Consider the following 20286-nt stretch of genomic DNA (forward strand, 5'->3'; position numbering starts at 1 on the left):
TAAAATATACACACATTTAAATACCATGAAATAAAAGCTGATTGTCTGTACTTTTGTCTCATATTCATCTTTTGATCTCAAATCCAAAGGCCTTAAGTATATACTGTTGCAAAAATAACAAATTCCACTCTACCGTTACCATACTTTCAGAGGGCACTGTAGATAACTTGCTAACTTATTCATTTGGCTGATGCTTACCCGAAGACTTGTGGGACTATCTACCCTAAGAGTTCATTTTAAATGTAAAATGAAATTAATCAAATGAACATTGTTGGATGTTAAAACAGGCTCTTCGTCATTTCTTGTTATCTTTTGTTTGACATCGTGTCCTTAAATTACTGGTGGTGTGTCATGCATATGCACCTAAGGACCACATCTGTTAAAGCACCCATACATGAATGCCCAAACATATTCCCAGAAATAGCTTATAAATCCAATCTACAGCTCACTCAGCGTGTTTCTGTGCAAGACTTTAAACAGGCTTCCCTTGCAGGGCATGGCAAATTACATGAGTCCATTAGTATTCTGCAGTACGAAAGGTCAATGTCAAATGCACCTCATTTAAAAGTCAATAGCCATGTACATAATCTCCAGGGGATCCCAGATGTGTCTCCAGAAACAGGAATTGTGTATCATTCTGTTAGAAGCCTACAGGTCAACCGTATTGCTTTTTTTAATCTTGACCCTTTAAAATATGCACCACATCCTGGATTATCACAGGTCCCTTTTATACGGAAAACACACATTTCAACAATACAATCTACATACTGAACTAAATTTAAAACCGTAAATAACAAATGAATTCATATGTAGGGGACACAGTGGAGAGATATCAGTTGAGGTCTTAACAACAATTCATTAAAGAGTCAAAGGGTAATGTTATGATAATGTGATTCCCCAAGGTAAAGTCCCCTGTAGAGTATGTTGTGAGGTTCATACATGAGGTTTAAACCCCTGTGGAATTAAAGCAAGCAATGGAGTTTGAGGCATTGAGTAGTTTTTAAAAAAAAAATGTGCAAATCAAATAATGCAAAAAAAAAAAAAGTCAGTTATTTTAAAAACAACTAGTTACCGTGTGAAACATCTGAAAATGTATTAGAATTTCCAAACTATTTTACTAATGAATTTATTAATTTGCTTAAAGTCTTGTTAAATGCTTCTTTGTTGTATGGATTTATTTAATTTCTGAAAGTTTAGTCAATATAAAATTTACTGCATTCGTTTGTTTCATTTTCTCCAAGAACACTTGGAAATTTTGTTTCCGGAAAACAACGCCTCGGACATAATATAAGAATATATTAATAAAGAGCTGTTTCGTAAATAATACCGATAGGCCAAACCGTAAATGATAATTTCTGTAGGATGCATACCAATGAACTATATAAGAAGAACAGGCCAGTGGTGCATACACTACCTGCATGACCGAGGCGAGTTCGTTTTCCCGCGAAACTGCAGGGTGTGAGAACCTGCCTGAACCCGGACTGTTCCAAAACAAAAATGGTGGGTGCCCGGGTACCCAACTGTAATAACATGTGCACGGTTTTTTATATTTTCTGACAATGGGAACATTTTTTTCCTAAATTGCCGCGCGCTGTAACGCAACTGATTTAAACACATGTTGTAACGAAACGTACTGCAATTGCAGCTGCTACATAATCATAATATAAAGACTGGCTCAAAATATTCTCCCCCGTGATCTTTCAAACCATTTGCGTTTGAGGATTGAACTTTTGAGCAAACTGAACGTTAAACATGGAAGTATCAATGACGGTAAGATTTATTTGTCCCTTACGATAGCTGGTAAAAAATCTCTTTAGTCACCACTGTCACAATAATATGATGGAAATTTAAAATGAAATCATTTGTAGCATTGCAATAGTTAACCACAGTCATCTTGTTCATGTTTGAAAGTTCTCTTCTCATCCGGCGTTACAGCGTGGCCAGCACTTCAACTTTGCTAGCTGTTATTAGGCAAAGCGAGTTCGTGCATGACTGTGAATGAATGTTTTGATAAATAAACTTGAATTATAGAGCACCAAATAATTTGCTGGCACAAAATCTCGTGTACCTAGCTAGATAACCTTAGTAGCGTAATATTAGTTCAGTAATTTCTTTCGAGTAACTACTCTCTCTACGCCGGCTCTATTATCTCAGACTAACCGCGGTATACTTGCTGGCTAAAATTCGTCATCTTACGTTAGAACTGTAGTTATACCTTTGACACATTCAGGCTCCCACGGAATTCCGCTGCTTCCTTGAGTCCCTTCTAGCGGAAAATGAAAGCTAACTATTCCCAGATATGCTACGTACTTGATTAGCCAAGCAGTTGGTTAGATAATAGTATGCGGGAAAGGTAACTTCAGCGAACTCGTCACAGCAAGATTGGCTACTAGTTTGCCAACGTTACCCTAACTCCAGTTTTACATGTTATAATAGCTAGCAAGGTCTGCACACAATGCATTTAACGTTAAATAAATGTGCTCATTAACACCAGACGTGCTCCCGTTTAAAAAAAATTTAAAAAAACCCTTGTTTTACAGGATAATGATGTGTGTTTCAAATCCAAGTATATTACGGATGAGCTGGTTCGGATTTTCACTGAAGAAACTGACACGGAGGACGAAGAATTTGAGGGGTTCGACGAAGATAGCTCGTGGATCAGTGATGGAATCAAGTGCATGGTAAAGTCAAATGATCGAAGCCCAGTTTCATTAAGATTGTCGTATAATCCAGTTTGAGTGCAGCGCGAGCACGGACGGAAGTGACTGAAGATTTAGGCAGGTTAAATCATTGTTATTTGATTTACTCCCAAAATGAGTCTTGTAAATACCAGTATTATACTTGTAACTAAATGTGATACCAACTGTGTGACTGGTATGGATAGGCTGAAGAGCTGTTTTCATCCACTGGAGCCCAGCGACGCTCTGTTATCTATTATATTCACCATAATTTCCAGCACGATTTAAAATGGCACAAGACGTTAAATACAGGAACAACACACAACAGGAGCTACAGAACAGTTGAAAATACAGCAAATTGGCACCAAGTCAAAGAACAACTAAGAAAAATCAAAGATCAGACCACAACTGTAAAAAGCATGTACCACTCTGTAAATGCGGGATGAAGATAAAGCATTAATATGTACACAGGATTAACGTAAACCATGAGTGAGCAGTGTGTTTGCTTGGGCATGTCCTAGTTATGCGAATGAATGTGAAATATGATCCCAGAGACACGCATTTCGATTTGTTGGTCTAAACATGAACATTGTGGTTGCTGGTTTCTTCCGCAGTCTGAGGAGTCAGAAGACGACGATGAGGACGACTCAAAAGCCTTTGCGAGGAGGAAGAGCGCCGGTCTCTGCGTGGCCTTTCGGTTTCCAACCAAGAAGGGACAGGCCCAGAGGAAAAGTGAACGGAGGCACAAGCAGGCCTCTGACAGGCAGACTGATCCTCAGCCAGTGACTCCGAGGGCCAGAGGGAGAAGAGGAGGCGCAGGAAGAGGAAAGAGAGGAGCAATGGAAAATGTTCCCCCACCTCCGATGAACAGCAGTCCCCTGCAGACTAGCCCCGCTCTAGTGTCTGAATCTGGAAATGAGGACACGGCTGATGAGGACCAGTCCCAAGCTTTGCAGAAGCGGGCCAATAATATCAAAGAAAACAAAGCGATGGTACATTTTTAGTGTCGTCCTTCCTTTGCTTTAGTACGAGTGTCTCTGCTGCTTGTGGTATTAATCGGAAGTTTTGCATCTTGATTCTTTTTCTCCTTTTCAGCTTGAAAAGCTGCTAGCAGACTTGAGTTCGATGCCTGTGCTTTTCCCGGTGAAAACACAGTCAGTGTCTACGCCTTCGGTGAGAGGGAAAAAAAACATTTCCAATTGATTTAAAAATAAAAAGCAATGTTTTTTATTTTATTTTGAAAACTATACTGTGCATATAGTTTTGCACTGTATTTTCATTTTAAAAGATGCCTTTTTATCGTTAACTAATGGGATTTTCCCTCCTGTAGCCGAAGAAGAGATCGAACCCTAAGAAAGCCCGACCTCAGCGTGAGATCACCGAGCGTCGTAACCCCACGCGCAGCGCACGGCCTCCCGCCAATTTTGGGGCTGAGGATTTCTCCATTTCGCCCTCCAAGTTTATAGCGCAACTTGGGAACATTAAGAAGGCGAAACTTAGGGCAAGACTAACCGAGGTGAGTGGACTGAGCGGAAGCTATCATGGGGAAACTAGAAAACTAAACAAGGACACTGTACGGCTGGATCAAACAAGCACCTTAGTCTGCCCTGTAATGGCACTCAATTTGGTGTTTTAGAATATGCAAGTGAACAATGTTGGCTTTTTCTTTAAAGTTTCTAATTGTTTTTAATCTCCAGATATTATTCAGGCCAAGCACAAAATAGCCAGTTATTTACTGGCAAAGGTGAAATTTAAATGACTAATGCTATGTTTTTTGTGAAGCAGGATTTACTAGGACTGGGCCAAGGACTACATATTGCCTAGGTGGCTCTCAGGATGTTTATGTCCTGGGGGGAAAAAAAGAGAAATTAGTTTTAAACCAATTGTAGTTGACCTTATAAATGTTATTGACGTTTAAAATGATCAAAATGTGTCTTGTGTATGTTCTTACAGGTGAACCACGATGGTGTAAAAAAACAGCGAAGGTCCTCAAAACACACAGCTCCCCGTGCAGTCGATGACATCACAGAGGATGAGCTGGAAAATGTGGCATACACAGCAAAAGACAAGATTTATGACAAAGAACATGTGAGTTTGTCCTTTTAGTAATGTCTTAACATTTGTAGGGTTTGCACATTACCAAGACTCCATTATCATTTCAGTATTGTTTCAGTTGCATGTGAACAGTCCTTGAGATCATGTCCCCTCATTTACTCAGTTGGACACTCCTAAATGCCCTTGAATGTACAGTATGCTCACAGTATGGGGTGAAATCCTGACATTTAGCGTGTGATGAAAATACTGAAATCCAGCCTTGGACGTGATTACATTTTTTTTACAGCACTTCACAGTGTATGGATGCTCATTTTAAAGGTCCCTTTCCCCTGCAGTGTAGTGTTTAATGGGGAATGAGGGACCGTAATAGGAACTCATAATGTCCCTATTAAGAGCTGTTTTCTGGGGGCTGTGCTTTTTGACCACGGCTAAGAACAGCTCAAGCCGTTGAATAGGAACGATACTAGGGGTGTCTTCTCTTAAAACACCGAAAGATTTGCTAGGCTTTTTTATACTTTGAACCACATGTTTTGATTACAATTTCGCTTTTGTTGGTAAGCAACTGTATAAGCGGGATAATGACTGAGGGGCTGGACATTCTCTATTTTAATGTATTTTTTCTTTAATTTGCATATGTTAAATCAGTAAACGGAGCCCACAGCACACAGGCTAGTTGCACATGTAGAACCTTTGTGAGAAAATGGAAAAAGGATTGAGTTGGCACGGTAATTGATTGATCCCAGCCCTAGTTCCTGTGACTCGGTTGCAGCTCAGTCATGTGATTACAGGCAGGTTTGTCACTCTCTACCCTTCAGGGCAGCACTTGCCATCAGTGCAGACAGAAGACCATTGACACCAAGACCGTCTGCAGGAATCCCAACTGCTGGGGGGTGAGGGGCCAGTTCTGTGGGCCCTGCCTGCGCAACCGCTACGGTGAAGATGTCCGTACTGCGCTGCTGGATTCTGTGAGTCGCCCCGGGACCTGCACCCGTGTGTCCGTCTGTGAAGCTTTACCTGAAGGTCTTCACCTGTGTTCATACCTGTGGATCGCTGTGTTCACCTCCTGTGTATTAACCCGTGCATTTCTTCCTTTGCTTACCTTTGCTAAAAAAAAAGCTGTTACGTTAAAATGCAATTTATGCAATTAGGCCAGTTTGCTATGTCAGTATGCATATCCGTCAATGAACTGGTTGTAACTGTGTGTGTGTGTGTGTGTGTGTGTTTGGTTCTGTGCATGTGTTTGTTTGTGTGCGTGCGTGCGTGCGTGCGTGCGTGCGTATGTTTGGTTCTGTGTGTGTGTGTTTGGTTCTGTACTTGTGTTTGTTGTGTGTGTGTGCGTGCGTGCGTGTAGATGTGGGTCTGCCCTCCATGTCGGGGCATCTGTAATTGTAGTTTCTGCAGGAAGTCCGATGGCCGCTGTGCCACAGGGATCCTCATCTACATGGCCAAGTTCTACGGCCACAGCAATGTGAAGGAGTACCTGGACAGGTGAGCAGCCATAATACCCATCTCATTTCAGTGTTCAGTAGCACATTTCCATTTGAGCATAGTGAATAATAGTGACAGTAACATAAACAGTGAATATGGGTATTGCTTTTGTGTTTTGCAAAATATTTTTCAAATACGAACAGTTGGTGGATATTTACCCATTTCAGCCTCACCACTCAGTTTTCTGTATGTCAAAGTAAAATATTTATTTGAACAAAGACTTACATTTTTCACATTTTTTCAGCCTCCAGAAATGCGTGTCTTAGAAGAACACGCCGGACCCCTTATTTACCGAAATCGCCCAAGAGCAGTGGGCCAGCTGAAGACTGCATTTTATAAACCATGGTTAAGGGACTGTATCTTATTTACCTTTCATTTCAAAGTGGTGGACCGTTTAGTTTTGTCTTTCAGTGAATGTATAAATGTCTGTTGGTCCTTTTGGTATTACCTATTTCAAGCCAGCAGTGTATTTGTATTTTGTACTAATAACACACAATTAATAGAAGCCTATTAGCACTTTCCTATCACTGACACTGAAAAATCTTGATCTTGTTTTTGTGGCATTCTTTTACTTGAGCATTTTAAAAGGCAGAATTGTATTATAAAACCAGGAAATCTCATTTTGTTTAAGCAATTCCTTTAATCCTGTTGTCTCTTGGAGTACAGTGTCATTTTTTGCATTTTTAAAAATATACTGTGTTCAGTGTTTTTGTCAATACTGGAAACTGACAATAAAGCAGTGTAGTTACAATACTCCTTGATCAGAACTCAATCATTCTTACCCGAATGACAACATGATACTGATGCGGTTGATATTTTTTGAAACTTAGGGACCAGAAACCACAGGTAATCATTCATTATTTAAAGGTATGTAGGTAATGGAGATGATTATGGATTATCAGATTATACATAATAGTCTTTACATTGAATTCTGTTGAAAGCCAACCAACCTTTCAATAAACTGTAAACATAATAGCAGATTAGAATATCCACCCCTTTAAGTTGCATTATTAGAAAAAAGTATTTGAATTACATTTGTTTTGTTTTATACACATTGTCACCTCACACATAGGATGCATAATATGACCAGAGGTGAGGGGGTGGAGCTCTGATTGGGTGTAGGCCTGGCTCCAGGGTCCCCGCTGGCCCCTCACACAGAGGTGAGGAGGTGGAGCTCTGACTGGGTGTAGGCCTGGCTCCAGGGTCCTCGCTGGCCCCTCACACAGACAGCAGCAGGGCCACTCCCGCCAGGACCCACTTGGCGGGCGGGTCCCTGGTTTTGAGGGGGAAGGTCCAGACGTAGGTGGGCCCGCGCACCTTGGTCTTGTAGACGGGGCACTCGTAGATGCTCTTCAGCTCCTGCCGGTCGCTGGGCATGGCTCGCAGGTACACGACGGGCATGGGAGGCGTCAGCTCCTTCAGGAGGGCGTCTGTGATCATCCCAGTCTGCGTGTCCCAGCGTGCGCCTGGGGGAGCCACAGCGAGGGGGGGGGGGGGGGGGGCGGGGGTGTAATGGGGCAAAGATCAAAATGGGACATGCTGCAGTGACAGGAATCACAGCCAGGGGAATAACTCTCCCCTCTCCTCATGTGCTTTATGAATAATGCATTGTGAGGCATTATAATGTAAGGCCACTTCCACAATGAGTGTACTAATCAAACTAGGTGCTCTCCTATTACACACGTCTGGTTGACCGAGACTAATATGATTAAGTCGGTGGATGCAGCTACACTTGCAATGACATCAGTTAAAATGCATAGCTGTATAGGATATTTGGGGAATCTTGTAGGGGAATCTCTGCTTGCTGAGACCCTGCTCTTACCTTCCATGTGAAGTCCATGGATGTATGCGCCCTCCCGCGGGGCGTGGCCGTAGTCTTCTTTCGTCTTCTTCGTCACGTCCACGGTCAGGCACATCTTGTCCAAAGCCCACTCATTCTTACGGGCGATGCTTTGCATTATAGCTGTAACATGATCATGGTTTAAGAAACCCAAAGAGAAAGGGGGAAAAGAGACTGCACAGATGGAAAGAACTGCAGGACACTCACGAGTGAGACAGACAACCGTCTGTGTCTATGCAGTCTCACCTGTAGACACTGGTCTGTCTCTACGCAGTCTCACCTGAGAGAACAGACACTTGGCTGTCTCTACGCAGTCTCACCTGAGAGAACAGACACCTGGCTGTCTCTATGCAGTCTTACCTGAGAGAACAGACACCTGGCTGTCTCTATGCAGTCTTACCTGTAAGGAAGGACTGGGGGTTGAAGAGGCCAGATAGCCAGACCACAGCTGGAAGAACCAGGTCCTGCGTCCAGGTGTCCAGCTCCCGACACCGAGCTAAGAGGTCACTGAACCTGCCGCACATGCAAGCCTGCGTTTAGACCATGCTCACCTCCAGCTGTGTTCAGCCTGTACCCACACCCCTGGCCTTAGACCATGCTACCTCTGCTTTTGTGTATGTCTCATGGAATACCCCTGCACTGAGTGTTTGTATAACTTATACAAGCGTAGCATACATATATGCTTCCTAGTACACAAAGTACACAAGTACACAAATATACAGACTGTAAATGTAATGTCATTTTTTAAATAAGACCGTCAGCGTGTCCATGTTTTGTATAACATTATTGAAATGTTTTTATTAAAACAGAAAGTTTGAGTTACCACTGTGCAAGTGTATTGGTGGATGGGTAAGCCAGCCTGGTCCACAGCTCTGGGACACCGTCATAGAATAAGGCTGCCTGCAAGGCTTCCATTTTTGAAGAGATGGTCAGCTCTCCCTGAAAAGATAAAATATATAACTGTAAGAAAGTGCCCTTTTCTGAAAGCATCTGCATGGTTTTTGCCTGAAAGTTCTGTGATTGCCTTCAGTCCCAGATCCAGCTCCTTCAGCGACCTCCTCATTTCCTCGAGCAGCACGTTCATCCGCTCGCACTCTTGGAAGCACACCAGGATGTAGGGGCTGCGTTCAGACGTCTTTGCCATTATTTCTGCCAAGTTAAACTCCTCTGGGAGCTTTTCCAAGATGTCATCCAAAACACTTTTAACCTGGACAAGGGGACATATACGCAACATAAGAGACGATTACAGCCAACTGAACCAGTATAGATAACGAATACACTGCTGCAAATATCGCAAACAAAACAACAAAAATCTTGTCAAGGTCCCACAAATAGATTTTGCTGGTAGCTAAACCTAACTTTAGCTGTAACTTACAATTTCACACTTCTTTCCCGCTCTCAAATACTGTACATTAAATTAGTAATCTATGGTGATTTGATATTAAAGAGCACAAATACAAGTTGAGTGCAATTCAGTACACTCAAATTTGGCAATAAAAAGTTTCTTCAACCCAACTGAAGTGACATCAGTATTGTCAGTGAATCTCGACTAACGAGCCCCCCTACCCGATTTTTAAAATAGTTAATTATGCAAAATATAAACTTACCTACTCCGTCTAACTGGTAGTAGTTACCCTGCTATGGAACTTTTCCCACTGTCCATTCAATGCTTACCTTCTCCTCAGTGCTCTGCACTGCCCCCTCCCCAGTAAACGTATCCTGGAGCTGCAGTTCCAGCAGTGTCCTGAAGAGGGCGTCGGACGTGACAGTTAGAAACTCGATCTCAGCGTTGGGGTGCAGGCCGTACAGTGTGGGGTTTTCTGGGGGGAGATGCATGTCCACATAACTGCGGTAGCCACTGTAATCCAGGTTTGGGGGGGCCAGAAATCCTGGACAGAGAAACAGCTCCCCTTCAAACTGGACAAAACAAAAATACAAACATTTAGCTCGCAAATTAGACAACACTGTGACCAAATAACCAGTCAACTGCTAGCTAACTCATATTTAAATGTCACTACTTGACATAATGTTATATTTTTTCTAGCTGACAATTATATTTTTTCCTTTTGAACATGAATGTGTACACCCTGTCAATTTAATACTTTAGTGCTCAACAAATTACTGCCAGAACAACAATATAATATTGACAATATTATATAGGTATTTAATAATAGGTTTTAAATGCAGTAAACCATGCTACGTATTTTGCTAGCTTAGTTGAATATTTTTACAAGATATGGGATCATGCAAACAGTGCAGTCGACTGCAGTTTCTCTTGCTTCACTGTCTATGGCTCGTGAGTATTTCAGCCTATCCTGTTACTCAGCCCTACTGCTGTTATTAACCTGCATGCATATTAACGTGAATGCATTTGCACATTCCGCTAAGCTACTGAATAAGTGACTGCAAAATGATATAGTAATGTAATATTTACTAATCTGCATAACCTCTTTTGTGTATATACATATATACATCCATTCTACACACACCTGTTTATAAATACTGTACATATTTACTTTGGACTGTTTGCTTGACATAAAATTCTGAAAAGTGCAGCCACTAATTTTTTCCCGAAAGGGTTCATTTTTAAACATGCATTGGTCTGTAATCAATAGTGTGGCCAGTGGCAGCTGTTTGAGATGAATGTTACTACACATACAGTTAAACAAGATGATTGATGGCTGCTAGTCTGAGGGCTTAATGAGATTGTAACTGCAGCCACATACAGGAGTGTTTAAAGGCAATATGGAAAGGTGTGATCAGACGGCTAGATGTGTCGGGGAGGGGAATTCCTAACAGGCCTTGTGTGCTAGTTGCTAGATGTATAAAATGTTTCTAATTATGAATATTTCTTTTACAATTACTATAACATCTTAAGTGTGAAACTATTTTTCTCCAGTATGCACTGTTTGACGAGTAACCAAAAATCTCGCAGTGATTAAAGGCACATCCTGATATTTGCTAGAAATACTGCTGCAATGTGTTTACTAGTGTTCCACTAGAGGGCAGACTTAGCCCAAAAACTAGGTTTCTGTGGAATATTTATGATAATTCCCTATTTTTATAATAATTTGCTCATTATACATTCTAGTTAAGACTACATAGAGTAGCATTGATAACATATGCAGTATTAATTCCACAGAAGTATCTAAAAATGATTCTAAACATTCAAGGGTTTATCATAGCCTAAAATATCTGTTTAATTACAATGTTTAGCTGCATCAATTGGCTGGTTATTTAATTACCGCGTAGGAGTATACACACTGACAATTCAGGCATTTATTTATCATGTTAGCATGAACATATGGAATGACCAGGTATTTACTGTAGAGTGGATGACTGGGCCGCCGTTATTCACAATGCTGAGACGCATGGAATGATCTGGTATTTACTGTCTGGATGCAGCTACTTACTTATCAGGAGTTTACCTCGTTGCGGTGCATGTAGTGACTGATCAGGTATTTACCATGCTGGGTTGCATGAATTCGTGTAGGTAGGTGCAGCAGAGTCTTCTGTCCCAGTCATCAGTGATGTGTCCCCCATACATGATCTCTCCAATCAGGTAGCAAAGGTCTTCCCAGGGCACCTAGCACAAATAGACAATACAGGTGTCTATCACACCACAAAGAACAACACAGGTGTCTACTGCTAATTTGAGCTGATTATAATAAGGCAGAACAAAAATGTTTATTAACACTGAATGAGGCTTGCATTGAATGTTTCAATTTACAAATGGCATGATGGGAACTGAAGTTCCCTGGCAAAAGCTGTGGATTTGCTCTTTGACACTAATTACTGAATCAATTAATGGTGAATTAAGTGCACCTGCATCCCCACATAAACCTGGTGGACACATACTGAGGAAGGCTGTATTTCCTCTGTATCTTCCATTTAGTCAATAAAATTAATTTAAGTACATCTGTTTAGAGTGTGGACCCACACTAATTTATTTGAATTATTTTTTTTTGTGGTTAGACACACCAGAGAAAGCAGCTTTGCAAGGGCTTTGATTTTGAAATGATGTGGAGCGTGCATTGCAATACTAGATAAATTTAAGCTTAGCCACTTTGCTACATGATTTTGCTATTTATTGGTATGAAAAGTGAATATGAAGTATTGTAAAGACATCGACGCTGCATTGAAGTACTTATACAAGGCCATAAAATCATATATGTACAGCAAGCGAGTCCAATATTCTGAATGATTTTACCACATACTTTTACTCTTGTGGCAGTCATGCTTTTTCAAGAAGCAACTTTTCCTTTTATAATTAGGTTATAATTATAACAAACTTGATCTGTGATAAGGATCATGGTAGTGTCAACTAGGCTTCATGAGAACATATTTTAACATTTATTTTTAACATTTATTATTACTATTAACAGTTTTTTTTCTAGTACTGACACCATTCTCATTTTATCTTGTTCATGATGTTGTGCTTTTTCATTCAGATTATGATTTAAGCCAACTGATCAAGTCTAGATTTAATAGCATTTTCATGTGTATACATGGACAAATGGCTTCACATGGGGTTTCTGCTTAGTCAGGCGTGTTCAATTGCTTCCTTTGTGAAGGAAAAAGAGTTTACAGTATCTCGCCTTGATTCTAGGCTTTTGATTGCCTTTGGAGTCTGTTATTGGTGTTTGTCAACAGGAGGAGAGTTGTGCCAATGAACGTCAGGGAAGCCACTGTGAGGCTGAGAAATAAGGAACAAACAATCAGAGACATAGGCCAAACCTTAGGCTTATCACAATCAACTGCGCGGAACGTCATTACAAAGAATGAGAGCACTGGTGAGCTCAGTAATTGCAATGGGCCCGGTAGGCCAAGGAAGCACTCTACAATTGATGACCCAAAAAATCCTCACCATAATGAAAGACTCTCTGAACAACTGTCTGACAGATCAGAGACACTCCTTGGGAGGCAGGCATGGACATGTCAGTAACCACTGTCCACATACAGAACTACAGAGGCTATACTGCAAGATGCAATTCACTAGTTAGCCACAAAAACAGGCTGGCCAGGATACAGTAAGAAGTTCCATAAAAGCCTGCAGAGTTCTGGAAATATGCCTTGTGGTCAGGACCAAGATTGACTTGTATCAGAGTGATGGCAAAAGCAAAGGGTGGAGGCTAAAAATACTGCCCAAGATCCGACGCACCCCCCTCATCTGAGAACAGGGTGTTATGGTTTGGGCATGTATGGCTGCCACAGGTACTGGCTCACTGGTCTTCACTGATAATGTAACTGCTGATAGCAGCAGAATTCTGAAGTGTGCATGGGCCATTTTTCTGGAGAAGGGAAGAAGGATGAATAATAACAGAACTAACAATAACCACAGGGTTCCAGTCCCCAGGAGCTTGCACCCTAAATATATAAAGTTGTCTCATTAAGTTCCACCAAACCTATTACAGTGACTGGCCAGAAACACCACAGGTCGGTTTTATATAATCAGTGTTGCCAAACTGGTGCTTTTCCCATGAAATATAATTACTTTTTTCAGGCCATATAAGGATAGAAAAAGCGACAAATACAGCTTTTCAAATCAGGTTCGGCGCTTTGCAACACAAATGAATTGAATGGGAAGGGTAGCCTCCCTTCTGTGCCATTCATTGTGGTTTATGTTGTGTACAATCTCTGTTCCTCTGCGACTGGGGGCTGCCCCTGCTCCAGCTACATTACTGACAGGTGCAACGGATCATGTTATTTGTGCAGTTAAGTCACAGTATTTATGACACGGCATGTGATGTCGATGTAATGATGTCATGATGTCATGATGTATGCATCATGCATACATCATGTTATATGTGTAGTTAAGTCACAGTATTTATGACATGATATGTGATGTCTATGTAATGATGTCATGTATGCATCAGGCATACATCATGTTATACGTGCAGTTAAGAGTCACAGTATTTTTGACAAGTGATGTGTCATGTCTATGTAATGACGTCATGGTGTGTGCATTATGATGTAATTTGCTCCTGCTAAATGAAATTAATGTTCCTGTATCCATAATGTAATGTAATACAGAACTTACAAGCTAGCAGTCTGTCATCAGCACCAAGGTTTCTGCACAGTACAGTGCGCGATGACTGCAACAGTGATTTGTCCTGAGATGATGCAATGAAACAACAGCAAACCTCTGTACCTTAAAAGGAGCATCTGGCTAATGTGAGCAAGCTAATGCTCATTTACTTTTGTTAGCTACAAAAGGGCTCTCATGTTTCATTTTGTCCGGTTTTCTCACATAATAATACAAGATTCTTAGTCATCACCCATTAAATCATCACTCACAAAAAAAAACTGCCATCAAGACTGTACACGCAGTCATGCTAAGATTCTCAAATTCCACTGCAAGATGTTCCCTAACACCTTCTGTTGACCCATTAGAAACTCTTAACTCTTAACCTTCTTGCACTCACAGAAACAGAATCTTTTCCATACACAGTGCGGGAGACTGCAAGCTGTGAGAGGAAATAAAAAAGCTCACAAACCATTCCACCATTCCACCATTCATAACAATGACAAATCCAGGAAGTTCACAATCATTTGTACCTGTATTGTTCTGCAAATTGCTTTCATCATCAGCTCTAATTACAGTGATCACTTATGCAGCGTCGCAAACTGTCACATTTGCTGCATGTAATTACATTTTGCAAGACGCTTCGCTGCCTACCTAATGAATTCTCTGTATAAGCACATACAGGTTACTGTTTTGTTAACATAATGAAGGGCATTTTTTAAGGGGGGGGGGGGGGGGTAACTAGGGAATAAAATTGGTTGTGACCAAGTTATACTGGTACTGAGAGGGAGACAAAGCTAAGCTTTCGCAGAATCAACAGTCTTGAAATGAGTTCTCTGCGGTTTTCAAACATTGGAAATTTATACCATTGGGTGGTGAGTTGAGTGAATAAAAGCAGCACTGTATTCTAATTTGATTTAGCTGGTAGGGATTTCCAATAATTTTCTGACCTTTGGGTTTTGTCTTGATGGGATTCTGTTAAATATATCTATTTGTAACATGGCACATAAATAATGCACCCTTTGTGGTTTTATCTAAAAAAATCATAGAGATCATTGTTACACTAAAGCTAAACAAAAATGAGCAGCACAATGAATTCTAAAGGGAGACAACCCATTTATTTTTTTTCTACAGCTGGGTGAATTTCCTATCTGCCTGTATGAATACTGAGGCTAACCCAGGTGTTGAACTTCCATGCTTTGTTCTTCTGTACTTCCTTGAGTATAGCAGTAATGCAGCCACTTTGTGTGTATAAAAACGCAATGCAGCCTGTACCTTGGTGTTTGCCTCCAGGTAGTTGTACAGCACATTGACGGAGATGGTGAGGTCGCCTGTGTTGAAGGGGTAGCTTCGGTTCCAGCCTTGCGGCCCAAATTTACGTCGTTCAGCGACACAGGCGTGGAAGTAGCAGAGCGAGAAGAGGAGGCCCTTAAACTCCAGCTCTCGAGAACACATCTCCAGAGTGTCCTGCAGACAAACCACAGAGACCACAGGGAGACACAAGCAGAGACACAGGCAGAGAGTGACCACGGTGACCACAGTCATGGAGACAGGCATTGTGGGATTATAACCACAGATACAGGCTAAAGGAGAATGAGTGCCCCATAAGTAATGAGTGGCCCATAAGAGTGCCCCCCAGACCCATAAGTAATTCATTAATGCTATGTTTTCAGGATAGAGTTGATACAAACTACAGCATAAACCTTAAGTCAATTGTTTAAATGAATGCACCAAGCAAGCCCAGCAAGTACTTATTGGACTACTGTCAGCAAAGCTGTTGGTCACCCAACACTTTATCAACAACAGCTGATCCTCACCTTGACCTCTCCGTCAACCTTAGAGAAACGTGGCCAGACTGGCAGCTGTGCTGACGGCAAGCCGCTACCCACTGGCAGCTAGCAGGCACAGTGAGTTTACTGACTGCACACTCTCAGAAAACCCTCCCTTGGCTGCCATGACTGCTGCCCACCTGGTTAAAGTTGCCGAGGGCAGCGTGCAAGTTGGCGTGCATGCCCGTGGGGGGCTCGTTGGTGATTTTGATGGCGCTCTCCAGAATGCCCTGGGGAATGAGATGCTCCTCTGGCGACCGCGCGGGCTCTGCACTGATGAACACCCTGTAGTCCGGGTGACTGTCGCCGGCCGTCCTCTCCAGCAGCTTCTCAAGGGCACCCAGCCACCGTGCTACCAGGTGCACGTTCTGACAGGAGGAGACCGGGGCTGCGTTCAGCTACTCAACCGTGCCGTCTTAAAACACTAGTAGCACAATGATTTTAACGGCTATCCAATAAGGTTCGTAATTAAGGCAATAAAGCAATGAACATGTAATATCTGACTGTAGTAATACAGGTAGGTAGCCAGGCAAGAAAAGGTTAATGTCAGGTGTCTTTAATTGGCCCTTCCCACACTAGAGTAGATAGGAGCTGATATATGATACAAGCTCAAAGTTGCAAGTGAAAGCCTGGAGAAGCCGTGGTACATATGGAGCTCTAAGTAGTTTATACACATGGGTCTCAAAGTTTGTATAATGAAATCTGGGTACAGGTAAAGTTGTAACCAATCATACAGTTTGACACTACTTCACATCATTTACAAAGACATGGCCAATAGTGTAAAACTAACCAAAACTAAGATTAGCAAATGTTTTGCCTCTAATCTGGAGTTCGACAGTAAGTGCTGCATTTCTCCTTTGAGTATTACATCACTACCTGTATGAAGTAATACTATCATAATAAAGCGTATGAATGTATTATATTAAATACGAACACCTGTGTCCTCCGGATCTGTTGGATGAACTTATATTGAAATAACGTAGGTCTTACATGTATATTATACTGCACTAACTCTACCATTTATATTCATACCTTCATCAGTAGTGCTAGTAGAAGTAACACTGCCACATACAGATTCTTTTCATTTTATTGAAATTAAAACCAACTTAACATCCATTTTTCAGGGCTGCTTCAAAGCCGAAAATGTTAAGTAACATTTCTAACAGTCGTGGAGTTCACGTGATCTAGATGCTTGCCTCATGTATCACTGTGACATTTAATGTCTCCCCGGCGCATTACCAAAACCATTTATACAGTACTGACATTATATAGAATGCATTTTTGAAAATACATTTGAAATAGTTTGCCTGCGTGTCAGAATGTTAACAGCACAGGCAGGGTTTGGGAGGAAAGAGGCGCTACCTGAAGAATGACCCAGTGTCCTTCCTGGGACGCCCTCTCCAGCACGCGCTCGGCCACGCCCTCCTGGCCCTGACCCAGAGACAGGTTGTGCAGTTTCCCCAGGTCGATGGTGAAGCCCAGCTTCCGCCCTGACGTCCCACAGACACATGGCTCTGACACATGCATCCCACACCGCTCTGACACATACAGTCTGTTTTGGCTTTTCCCAGTACCCAGTTCTGTGCTGAGAATGATTGCTAATTAAACATGCAATGGCTATAGTGACATGTCCCATAAACTTATTTAATGATAAATTTTATCAAATGCTCTACTAGCTCATGAAATGCAACCCAATAGGAGAAACTGTTAAACAATAAACATCATAAACAGCCTGTTAGTTGAGGAAATTATCTTTTATGTCATTGTCAATGAGAAGAAAACAGATGCTGCCTGTCTAGTCTATGTTTAATATTATTTCAGGTTATTCAATTTACTGGAACTTTTTGATACACTTTCATAGTGTATTAGGAGTACAGACAACTGTACACATAACCCATGAATAGTATTTTGGTCACGGTATAGTGGCCATATACCTATGTAATTGCACGTATAAGAACTACGTATGTATCACATCTGCAAAACACGTGCTATAGTAAGTGTTCCAATATATAGCCAATACAATGCTTCTGTAGTGATTGTGTATGTGTGTCCACAAGCGCTGGCACTGCAGTGCAATGCGTTTAAAGCGTACCAAGGCTCTCCACGTCTTTGAGAGGGTTGACTCCAGGAGACAGGATGAAGAAGATGGGCGTGGCTGGCCCGCTCTCCTCAAAGGACTTCTCCAAGGGAATCCTCGTCCCCTCCACGTACCTGGGCCCCAGGTTCTCCTCCACATAGTTCCTGCCAGAAAAAGCACCGCATCTGATCAGAACACCACAGCAAAGAGCCACAAGCCAGACCGGTGGCTCCCAGGGTCAGAGCTTTTGCCGAATTCTGTGCTGGGGAACAGCTGATTACAGCTGCTGTCTCTCAACAGCTCCATGGCAGGGTAATTAGCATCCAGCCCATTTCCTCTCAATGCTCAGTGCCAAGCACAGAGACAGAAAGCAGCAAAAGGTCTTTGGCCCAACCCAGCTGGGAACTGAGCCCACAGGCTCCTGGAGTCAGCCTGGGCTCAGGGAACACAAGGCCAGTGAGCGGTTAGGAGCACACCCTGCCTCACCTGAGCGCGTACGTCATCCTGTCTGGCCGCAGGGCTCGGAGCATGATGAGTTTCTGCAGGGAGCTCTTGTTCTTCCAGTCCTGAGGGAATCTCTCCTTTTCTGGACACTCTGACTCCACCAGCTTCCTCCAGCGCTTGGCTGACCCCTCCATGTCCCTGTCCAGACCCCGAAACTCCTCTAGCGTGGATATCGTCTGAGGACATCACAACACATCTGTGTGAGTCACCAACCACTCTTATCATTAGCTGGATTAGCTTCAGTGTTCTTATTAGTCATCTATAATGCACAAGTGCACTGAGCCTCACAGTGGCTTCAACACCATTCAAACAAATGAAGATACAACTTCACTATCATGTGCAATAATGTAATTCATTGGTGTGTGCCACCATTTCCGTATGCACAGTCACATTGGTGAACTTTCTTCGAAACAATTGCTGGCATTTATAACAGCTTACCTTGATGGCACCCCAGGCCTGTGGAGACAGGAAACTGACAGGACTCCCCCTGCTGGGCTCCACAGGAAAGCGCAAGAGGAAGTCCAGCTCTTGAGCATCAATTGACCCTCTCATCAAGAGAATCTAATGAGAGGAAGGAAGAAATGGACTGGAAAGTAAAAGCTGAATTCCAGTTCATAAACAGCCTAGTATATTGCACTGCACTTTTGAAAGCACAGTATTGATATTGCACTTATCAAAGCAGAGTACACATTGCATTTTTAATGCACAGTATGTATATTGAACTTTTTAAGGCACAGTATGCATATTGCACTTTTTAAAGCACAAAAGACAAAACATTGCAGATGATGGCCTGGATTTAATTAACTGTTGTCAAACAAACTAAACTAAAATATGTAAATATTTGTGTATTTTCCTTACAAAAACATTTTGACAAGCAATAACAAATATGAAGTCACCAAACTGTTTAAGCAGAAAAAAACATTTTACATGGAAGTTCAAGGTAAGGACAACAGTTCACTGATTCCAGGTCAAAAAACAAATGTAAAATTGTAGCGTCTCTTGCACTGCTAACACCGTTAACCCCGAGAGTGGCATCTGTTACAGCAAATTTGTAGCTCTTGGCATCTGAATGAGTGAACATTCTGCATCACACCATAAACTTTTAATACGATGCTACAAACACTCTTCCTCGTCTTCTTCCTCAGCGTATTCACTCTGACACAAGTGAAGGACAAACCTTGGAGTCCAAACATTACAGACAACAAGGAAGATGGCGCCTGACATGTTTTTGCATTACGGCAGCAGAAAGCACACCTCCCATCAGACAGCATATCCCCAAAAGGAAGGGAGAAGCCCAGGCTGAGAGGTAATCGATAGGAGGGGTGGGCCCTCGTCCTGATTCCAGCTTTTAATTGAACTTAATGTGGGGGGCAGAAAAGTGCCGTGACTGATGGGAACGACAGGGGGTCGCGACCCTGGGACGGGCCGCAGCCACTCCCCCCTCCTCCTCCTCCTCCGCCTCCTCCTCCTCCTCGTCCGTCTCCTCACCTGGAAGGCGGCCTGTGACAGGAAGGTGAGCCTGTCCCTCTCGAAGAGGCCCTGGCTGGTGTGCAGGAATACCGAGTAGGTGACGGCCTCGGTGAGATGGAGGACCCGCTCCGTCACCTCCTCCGCCCTGTCCGCTCGCTCGATGGCTTTGTGGAACATGGTGTTGAAGGCCTGAAAGGGAGAGGGGCAGCTGTGGGCGAGAGATCACTCTTGCAGGAAGGCCCGCGCTGGGCCGGGCGCGGTGCGGTCGCGGCGCGGGCGCGGGGGTTATTCTCTGGGAGTGGCGGTTTGCTTAACGACGC

General features: G+C 42.6%; 2 protein-coding genes across 5 annotated transcripts in view; one reads left to right on the plus strand and one right to left on the minus strand.

Annotated features, from left to right (window-relative positions):
- Positions 1-1432: 1432 nt before the first annotated feature.
- cdca7b (cell division cycle associated 7b) lies at positions 1433-6974 on the plus strand. 2 transcript variants are annotated; one of them, XM_035432583.1, is made up of 9 exons: positions 1433-1500; positions 2541-2681; positions 3293-3670; positions 3774-3851; positions 4009-4194; positions 4632-4766; positions 5549-5698; positions 6085-6221; positions 6466-6974. In XM_035432583.1, exons 1-9 carry the CDS (start codon positions 1498-1500, stop codon positions 6485-6487), a joined length of 1230 nt encoding a protein of 409 aa, XP_035288474.1. In that variant the 5' UTR covers positions 1433-1497; the 3' UTR covers positions 6488-6974. The 2 variants fall into 2 exon arrangements, with proteins under 2 accessions (XP_035288474.1, XP_035288466.1); XM_035432575.1 differs by lacking the exon at positions 1433-1500 and adding an exon at positions 1551-1770.
- Positions 6842-20286, minus strand: part of LOC118235328 (dynein heavy chain 11, axonemal) — a 74883-nt gene continuing 61438 nt past the window's right edge. For all 3 annotated transcript variants that reach the window (XM_035432546.1, XM_035432555.1, XM_035432564.1), the window contains 14 exons: positions 19985-20155; positions 18935-19057; positions 18479-18672; positions 18008-18156; positions 17278-17405; positions 16056-16283; positions 15362-15553; positions 11528-11647; positions 9736-9978; positions 9086-9268; positions 8885-9000; positions 8462-8574; positions 8044-8184; positions 6842-7687 (listed from right to left, as the gene is read on the minus strand). In XM_035432546.1, coding sequence (XP_035288437.1) covers positions 7440-7687; positions 8044-8184; positions 8462-8574; positions 8885-9000; positions 9086-9268; positions 9736-9978; positions 11528-11647; positions 15362-15553; positions 16056-16283; positions 17278-17405; positions 18008-18156; positions 18479-18672; positions 18935-19057; positions 19985-20155 — 2349 coding nt within the window. In that variant the 3' untranslated portion in view covers positions 6842-7439. The remainder of the gene's footprint in view (positions 7688-8043; positions 8185-8461; positions 8575-8884; positions 9001-9085; positions 9269-9735; positions 9979-11527; positions 11648-15361; positions 15554-16055; positions 16284-17277; positions 17406-18007; positions 18157-18478; positions 18673-18934; positions 19058-19984; positions 20156-20286) is intronic.

Source organism: Anguilla anguilla, chromosome 1 (assembly GCF_013347855.1).
Source record: "Anguilla anguilla isolate fAngAng1 chromosome 1, fAngAng1.pri, whole genome shotgun sequence".
Taxonomy (NCBI): domain Eukaryota; kingdom Metazoa; phylum Chordata; class Actinopteri; order Anguilliformes; family Anguillidae; genus Anguilla; species Anguilla anguilla.

Coding starts and splice junctions, on each gene's coding strand:
- cdca7b (XM_035432575.1), top strand. Junction 2,682..3,292: donor GTGATGGAATCAAGTGCATG/GTAAAGTCAAAT, acceptor TTTCTTCCGCAG/TCTGAGGAGTCAGAAGACGA. Junction 3,671..3,773: donor TCAAAGAAAACAAAGCGATG/GTACATTTTTAG, acceptor TCTCCTTTTCAG/CTTGAAAAGCTGCTAGCAGA.